We start from the raw sequence: 8913 nt of genomic DNA, 5'->3' as shown, positions 1-8913 counted from the left end.
GGAAGCAGAGTGGACCATTAAAGAACACGTAGTCTCGCTCTGCTCTCTGCTGTGGTTTTCATCAATATGACGTTTCATCAAAGGAAGTGAAGTTTTGTGTAGCTAGGGAGGGGCTTGTTGTTAAGTTTTCAAAGAAAATGCATCATTACAAACTATAAAGGGAAATGTACGACTAATTTAGCAATAATTACGCATAGTTAGTCTTATTGACTTGTCAAATTGGTCTGCGTCGTAATCGTGTAGAATTTGGAGAGGAGCATCATAGCGGAACAAGAACGTAGATATTATTTGGGTAAGTTCGTTTTAGGTTCCCTGTTTCCGTGAACAAGTCCGTTATTTCTTCTTAGTATTGTAATTTGAATAGACCTGTGAAATACTTCGAAGGCTCAGCGTATCTTGTCTGTTAATTATCAGTAGGCTACAATGTAATAAGGCTGGAATAGGAGTTTTAGACTTTGTAGCCGCTGTCACGCGGAACTACCGCATGAGGCAATTGAAAGTTTGTGTGGCGCTCACTCGCATAGCCATTTTATCAATCCACTGTGTTCTTCCCACACTTGGTTGTTATAGCCGCATCGTCACTGACATTGTAGTGTGATATTTTCTATCCATAAAGAATAAATTAATTTATCACTAAGTCTGCCCCAGTGGCCCAAATGGCTACTTGATCATTTTAATGCAAACTAGCCTACCCAAAAGCGATTACATGCTCTTGGCTAACCCGGTGAGCTTCTGATGATAGTATAAGGCCTGATTTGACTTGAATGTCACAGTGGTTGTCGTCACACTTGGCCATCACTCATCAGTGCTCGTGGGCTGATATGATAATTAATTCAGTTGAAACCAATATGTGTTTACAGAAACTAATCTGTCGACATATTACAAAACTGCTCACAGACCTCTATAGGCTAAGTGCTCCAGAACAGCTGGCTCGCTGGGCAACATCTGTCTGTTCTGCACTTGCTCAAGAGTCTGTGACCCATAGGTTCCATCTTTTCTTTGGCAGATAGATAGATAGAAACTTTATTCAGCCCGACGGAATTTTGCCAGCTTCCACTTGTATTTTTTACTGTATGAAATGAAAATGTTTAAAGACAAACTATAATGACCCACTTTTGTATGTAATTTTCATCTTGGTTCTTTGTTTCGGGTGGTTTTATACATTTATTTATTTTTAGACAGCACCAGAGAATGCAATTAAATGCCTGAGACTAAGAGACTGAATATGAATAAAAAATAAAAACTGGTAGAAGTTCATTTTAAATCACGCTTTCAGAATAACGTATACTCCTTTTAAGTGTAGACACATTTGTGTTTGTGGAACTGAAGAGTGTCTCCTTGAACTGTGTTTACATGGTTGCATCCAGCCATGTTGAGCATGCACAGGAGAGAAAAGGGCCCTCTGTCCCTCACTTTATCTCCATCAGTTAAACCAGGAGGCACTCAGCCTTGTTTGGCCTTCTAACCAAGTCTATTGTTGTCATTTACAAAAACCTGGCCGTGAAGAGCCTTTTTTTTCCCTTGAAGAATGGTTAAAGATAATCATCAAGAAGTCAGATAGACAAGTTGTAACACAGTCACACAGAGACCACTCTTCATTCCACGTGTACTTGTAATGTTTTCCATTTTGTGTTGTCAGCAGTTTGTTCATCTAGGCTCCTGTGTTCTACTCTATTTGACATTTGGTGTTTTTTTTAGATCTAAACAAAATCTATACAGTATATGAAGCATCTGGTGTACAATCCCAATGAGGGCAAATCATTTCTTCCCATTAGATACATTAGACTCATTACTGTCACTGTTTCTCTCTGTGCCTCTGATGTGGTCATCGTCCCTGTGTCTACACAGCGTCCAGCACAATAAGAGAAGGATCACAGTGACGACACCAGTGCTGAATCAGCTGTTGCACTCCTTGTTCTTGGAGCTTGACCAGGAAACGAGTACTTTCAGAAGACAAAACCCGTCCAACTCGCCACTCTCACACTCCAACAATGTCCTTGGCACTCAAACAAGTCTTCAACAAAGACAGGACATTCCGCCCGAAGCGCAAATTTGAGCCCGGGACGCAGCGCTTCGAGCTGCACAAAAAAGCGCAGGCCTCTCTGAACGCAGGGCTGGACCTGAAGCAGGCTGTACAGCTGCCGCACGGCGAGGACCTGAACGACTGGGTGGCCGTGCATGTGGTGGACTTCTTCAACCGCATCAACCTCATCTACGGCACCGTCAGCGACTCCTGCACCGACCAGTCCTGCCCCGTCATGTCCGGCGGACCCAAGTACGAGTACCGTTGGCAGGACGAGAACAAGTACAGGAAGCCCACGGCCCTCTCCGCCCCAAAGTACATGAACATGCTGATGGACTGGATCGAAGTGCAGATCAATAATGAGCACATCTTCCCCACCAACGTCGGTGAGAGGTTCACCTGCAGCACCTTACATCTGCCCCCCATCTCCATTCAGTGTTGCACAGGACACTTTGTGGAGGACAATTCAGACAGCCTTTTGAATAATAATTAGCATTAATTATTATGAATCCGAACATGCATGTGCAACAGGAAGTTGCATCAATAGTGCTGGCTGAGCGGATATTTTAGGATCGGGGCAGTGGGTTTAATAGTGTCCTAAATAGGCTGCCTGGCAGGAGACAGAGTCATGCTGGCTCTGCCACTAAACGGGGTCGGGTCACTAAAAGCACAGTGAGATATAAATAACCATGCTCTGTGCTTATTGCAGGGGAAACAAACTCTTAGAAAGCAGTAAGATAACTCCATTCTGTGTGAGGGCCAAGATCTGACTAAAAAGGCAGGACATGCTGGTTTATCAGAGAGGCTGACGCATAGGCCTTGTTTATCACTATGATTGGCTGGAGAATGTGCTCACGCTCACACTATGAGTCTTGGTCTTAATAGAGTGAGACGCTCTGAGAGGAAAAAAGATCTACCTCATATCATACATCCAAGCACATATCTTGACAGCATGAATGTTTTTAATCCACGTTTATATTTGCTCATAATGTGCGAGCCTAACTGTGCTAGTGTTACTGTTTGACCATGATACATTTAGTCTCCACATCTGTTTACATCCCAATTAATCACTTTGTGTTGTTGTTGTTGTTGTTTTCCCCCTGATTATTTCAGGTACTCCCTTTCCCAAGACATTCATGCAGGTAGCGAAGAAGATCCTGTCGCGGCTGTTCCGCGTCTTTGTGCACGTGTACATCCACCACTTCGACCGTGTGAGCCAGATGGGAGCGGAGGCTCACGTCAACACCTGCTACAAACATTTCTACTACTTTGTCACCGAGTTCAACTTGACCGACCACAAAGAATTGGAGCCACTGGTAGGACTTTGTGTGTGTGTGTGTGTGTGTGTGTGTGTGTGTGTGTGTGTGTGCATGTGTGTGTGCATGTGTGTGTGCGTGCGTGCGTGCGCGTGTGTGTGTGTGCATGCGTGCGTGCGTGCTTGTGTGTATGTAGGCTACATGTGACAGTTAAAGAAAGGGTTAAAGAGTAACCCCAGTTGAAGGGTAACGCTTAAAGGGCTACAGATTGATTAGCATTAGTGAGTATACAGGAGATGTTTGGTGCATGCTTATTTGCATTGGTTGATATCAGCAGTTTGTATCGGCAAAGAGGAAACTTGATGCTTCATTGTTTTTTTCTCTGTGACAAACGCTCAAACACTAGCGACCGAGTCAGGTGTCCTTCACAGATCCTGTTACAGAAGGACAAGTTGCTCATATGCAGGCAGGGTAAACAATGTCACGAGGAGCCGGTGACAAAAAGCAGGTGTTTGTGTTTCAGAACTGTGTGTTTGCTCAGTAATGCCTTCACTGAATCGTTTCCCTCCTTCGATTCAACAGAAAGAGATGACCGCTCGCATGTGCCACTGAAAGGAAGCCATCGACCACATCGATCCCATCGACCCCAGCTGTAAACAAACAAACAAACAAACAAAAAAGAATCTTCAAGAGTTTATTTTTTATAAAGACAATTAATGCATACATATTTACAAAGAAATGTGTAGATGAAAAACTTTATTCTTTACATGTGTTGGAAAGTTTTTTGAACTCAGTATTATTTTATGTTGTTTGTTGTTGCGATATTTGTTATGGATAGTCTACATTAAAAGCAAATGATCACTCTTCTTATTTGTTTTTATTAATTATTGGTGAAATCGTGATCATGGGTTACTCGGTTGCATTATGAATAAGTATACACTTCTAATGAACCATATGAAAACGTAGGATAGTTTCGAGTGCAGACTATCTGACAATGTTAAATCCCTTTCATACAACTAGTGTGCCGTGAGAGATCATCAGGTGTGCCGCAGAAAATTACCCAAATGTCACTCACTGGTCCAGAAAAGCAACTGTTGCACCAAAGAATTTATAACCACATGCTCTCATTGATTGTATGATTGCACTATTTGTGGTATGCAGGCATTGTACAACGGGGGCCCCATATCCAGTATTCACAGAATCATCACATATCCAGTTCATAACAACAATTAAATTAGATATAGTCACCTGCAAGATACCAAGACCCCTGGCAGTTGGGTTAGCCCCTTGAGCCGTGGATCTGCCCAAGGTTTCTTCCTCCCCCCCCCCCATAAATGCACAAATAGGCTGACACCAGACATAATTTCACTGCATTTCTTACTTCCAGTAACTATATGCATGTGACAATAAACTTCCTTGTATCCTTGTATCCTTGTACAAATGAAACAGAGGGCGCTTGTTTTATTGAGCAGGTCTTGCATAGAAGCCATAATAAGGCCATATCTGTGTATTATTTGAAGTTTTAGGCTATGGTAAGTTTATTTTTTCTTCACACAAAAGTGTGCCGTGGCACAAAAAAGGTTGAAAAACACTGGATTGATGGATAGATCCACCTAGTGAGGAACAATTTCCTATATCAATTACATTTATAAGTAAAATAAAATCATGTTTTGTAAACAGTAGCAGTCAGGCTTTATTTAGTGGACAGAGGACTATTTGTGGGAGAGGTGTCCTTGGTACTAAACGGTAAATGTCCACTAGGGGGCATAAGAGGCACATCGAAAATTACACGAGAAGTATCGAATAAAAAAACAACGATAATCAGGGCATGAGCTTCACATAACACACAGTTCTGATTACGCAACAAGCTTCGAGTCTGTACTAGTGGCCTTTGTCTGCAGCTCTCAGACTGTGACAAAGGACGTTTTTTGTTCATTTTCTGGGGAACAGTAGGCTAAACTGCTTATTGACATTTCTGTTGACTGGTGTTTTAATGTGAGAAATCATCATCTGTCTACCAAAAGCCGAATTCAGTGCATCAAGGGGTTTTGGATAATCAGCACGAGTTAACAATTGTTAAAACCTTTGTGGCAAGCAGACAGCAAGAATGTCTGAGTTTGTTTTCACGAATGCTCTATCGCAAGTGCAATGCAATTACACTGATAAGATAGGTGTGTGATTGTTCGCGTATCCTTCTGTGTCCTCCCATACCTCGCTATAAACTCACTACATTCATGATGTAGCCCTTTCTAGTCTTCGGAGAAAAAGAGGAACAGGAACCCTTATGATATAAACAACATGAGGCCGACTGAACTAGCCAGGAATGTTCAAGAAAACATCCCTTCCCCCTTAAAGTTACAGCTCCTCCTCCACCTTCATTGCATGCATTACGTGCAGAACGCCAGATCGAGCTCCACATTCTGTTCTTTAGCTGTTCTAGAATGTACAGGGTGAATCGAAGAAAGTGAGACGTCAAAGAGGCGGGGATTGGATGGGGAAGTGGGCTAGTCCAAGTAAAAAGATGATTCAATCGAAAGAAACATTATGCATAGCATAGGCCTACCAACGAATTCTAAGCGCGTGAGTCTGTGCACATGTGCAGTTCAAAACGTCCTCTGGTGAAGCATTCTCGACTGCTATTTAGAGTGCATTCTCGTTTAAAAAGCAAGTCCTTTTGGTTATCCTTGCTAAAGGGCAATTTCAAATGAGCAGTTTAGGAACTTGTACCACCCAGAAAATACAGGATAGGGGAAAGCAAATTAGAAATAATTATGTTCATATTTTATATGTATATTTTAATTTTTTTTTTATCATATTTAAGTCAACATGTTTTATGGAACATATCTCTTTACAGATTGTGTCCCACATTCTTTCACAGGGCCACATATTTCCTAGGCCTCTGTGCCAGCATGATCTATGTTTTGTTATGAAAACTGACCTTGGCTAAGATGTATTTGGACAGACAGTGAAGGTTCACAGCGCAAGTGTTGTGAGTCCAGAGACATTAGGAGGGGAGAAACACAGTTACATAACCTGAGTACAAATTGCTTAATCAAAAGAGCGTTTTCTGGGGTGGAATTCCTTCTGTAGGACTAAACGCTGATTAAACCTGCTGGAAAAATAGGAAACTGGGGCGATTTTCCACCCAGCATACCAGGACAGATTTTCTGTGACCATTAGAAAATGTTTCCCATCTACGTTCAGTGAATGTTCCCTGCATGCATGAGAGTTTCTTCAAGTTCATAGTCATTGTTTTTGGAGCACAGACTCATTCCATTAGCCCAATTAATGATTTTGCCAGCGGAAAACAGACGAGTTAGCCTAGAAATTTAGACGCACCCTAGCGGCGGCAAATTAATTTGCCCCAGACGAGTTACAATTAGAGGGAAAAAACACTAATATAACCATGATTACTGTACGTTCAAAGGATTTCACATTTCATGAGTTGCAGGTGTGCACCAACACTTGTTTGAAGTCCTTCTGAAGTGACTTTAGTCTGTTGTGAAACAGACACAGACTTTTAAGAGATGCTACTCGGATTGCTCTTATCCCTAGGAGGTCCATTCTAGGAAGTGTAGAATATAAATCTTAACTGTATGTGGGTGTGTAAGCTGACGCGTTGGAAAAAAAAATTGGCATCCAGGCAAGGGGTAACAGAATAGGACCGATGACTGGTGTACACATTTCACCTTAGATTACACTGTGGCACACACACACATACACACACCCAGAGAGAGAGAAACACGCAACCCATCTTCACACATTCAAACAAACATTCACATGGTTCCCACAGCATGTGAATGCTCCAGGAATGCTCCATGTTGTGGGGGACAGTTGTCCAGTTGTGTCCCACAGATGCGTGTGGTATGTCTTACATTGTCGCACATGACAACATTGTTGATGTTTTGGTGCAACTTAATTCCACTTTATATGTGTTTATATCAAGAAGAAATTAACTGTCTTATTTTCTCTAAAGGCTAATCATTTCAATTGTCTGCAAACTAGACCTCCATGCATGTCATTTGTGCTCTGTTACGGGACGCTATTGATTTTCTGATCCCATTCATGTGTGTGTGTGTGTGTGGGTGTGTAGGAATCTGGCGTGCTATGGGAGGCCCTGTGTCGGCTCCATTTACATTGTCCTGGAGTACCCTATGCTTTTCCTGCGGTGTGCTTGTTTTTCAACAGAAACTGGCCTTGCATCATGTGCTCCTCTGTGCCTGCGCAGGAGCCAAGTGTTTGCGCAATGTTTGCTGCTGGTTCATACCAGTGTATATGGGCCAGCTACACAGCAGGAAAGAATGCCCGGGAGGTTGATATGAGGTGCTTTTGCAAACACCTCGTGCACGTAAATAAATAAAAGCACAGCACATGATGCATGTGGAGGGAAAGAGAGGATTCAAATGTGCGCTCAAAGCTGTTTAAATAGACAGTATAGTCAAGTTGTAGGATATTTAAAACAACAGGACTTGACCCTAATTGCTTTGGGCAAACAACACAAGTCCAAGCAGCAAGGGTAGAGTTAAATATACAATGAACAAAAGCAAGAAAAATACATTAAAGCTACACAATGCATTCCTATTACCTTAAAAAACAGCTTGGGGGGAGCTGTGGAGCACATTCCCACAAGAACACGGGTTTGAATCTGACCAGTGGTCATTCCCTAGCCCCTCCCTATCTCTCTCCCACTAGCTTCCTATCATTCTACACTACACTGTCCCATCTGAAACACATTAATAATTAAATAACAGCTTCAGAATTATTTTGATGCTACACTCACATACAATAAGGAGAATTTAACTTGCACACCTGGCATTACACTATATGTAACATGCCCACACGAGTACGAGCATTGCTGTTTCTGTCGGTACCCTCTTAGTACTGAATGGGTACCCAGTACATTGACCACTGGTGGACAGGGGAATTCCTACATCGAGTTACTTTTTTACGGATAAAACCTAAACAAATAGCTTAAATTAGGGAGAGCTAAATACAACCAACAACAGATTATAATGCACTGAGTGAAAAAGTGATTGTTGCAACAGTCTTTAAATGCTAAATGTGAGATCAACAACAGCTGATAGCTGAGATATCATTCAGTGACTGGCTTTTTATCATGGCATATGGCCTGTCCAGATTTAACCAAGGCTGTCCAGACTTAACCTTAAAGAATGTCTGAAGTGAATCATCAGATGAGGGTATTTTAATTATCGTACCCCTGACAGAATGCACGTCCAACATGCAGTCTGCAATGAAACGTGACAAGGCATGAGGAAGGTACGAGACACCATGCAACATAGACTACATCAGGAGAGGCACTGCCATTCCAATGCCATGAATGTGTGTTGACTAAGGGCTTTTCAAAAGGAATTGCTGTTATTGCTTCTACGTAATTGGTAAATATGTCCTAACAATATGCCCCAAATACCTTTATTGTGCATGAACAAATAAATGAATCTTGAATTTCCCCTTGGGGATCAATAAAGTATCTATCTATCTATCTATCTATCTAAATGAGGATAGCCACCCTTTCAACATCTTAACAGACAATCCATGACATTATAGGGCAAATTAAGTCTTGGGTCAATATTTCTATTAACATTTCTAAATATATATATATATATATATATATAT

General features: G+C 41.8%; 1 protein-coding gene across 1 annotated transcript; it reads left to right on the top strand.

The window, feature by feature from the left end:
• The first annotated feature begins 70 nt into the window (after positions 1-70).
• On the top strand, positions 71-4145 carry mob3a (MOB kinase activator 3A). The gene is made up of 4 exons (XM_042111574.1): positions 71-292; positions 1849-2409; positions 3137-3339; positions 3862-4145. Exons 2-4 carry the CDS (start codon positions 1992-1994, stop codon positions 3889-3891), a joined length of 651 nt encoding a protein of 216 aa, XP_041967508.1. The 5' UTR covers positions 71-292; positions 1849-1991; the 3' UTR covers positions 3892-4145.
• Positions 4146-8913: the final 4768 nt, after the last annotated feature.

Source organism: Alosa sapidissima, chromosome 12 (assembly GCF_018492685.1).
Source record: "Alosa sapidissima isolate fAloSap1 chromosome 12, fAloSap1.pri, whole genome shotgun sequence".
NCBI lineage: Eukaryota > Metazoa > Chordata > Actinopteri > Clupeiformes > Clupeidae > Alosa > Alosa sapidissima.
This window is presented reverse-complemented; position numbering and strand designations above follow the sequence as displayed.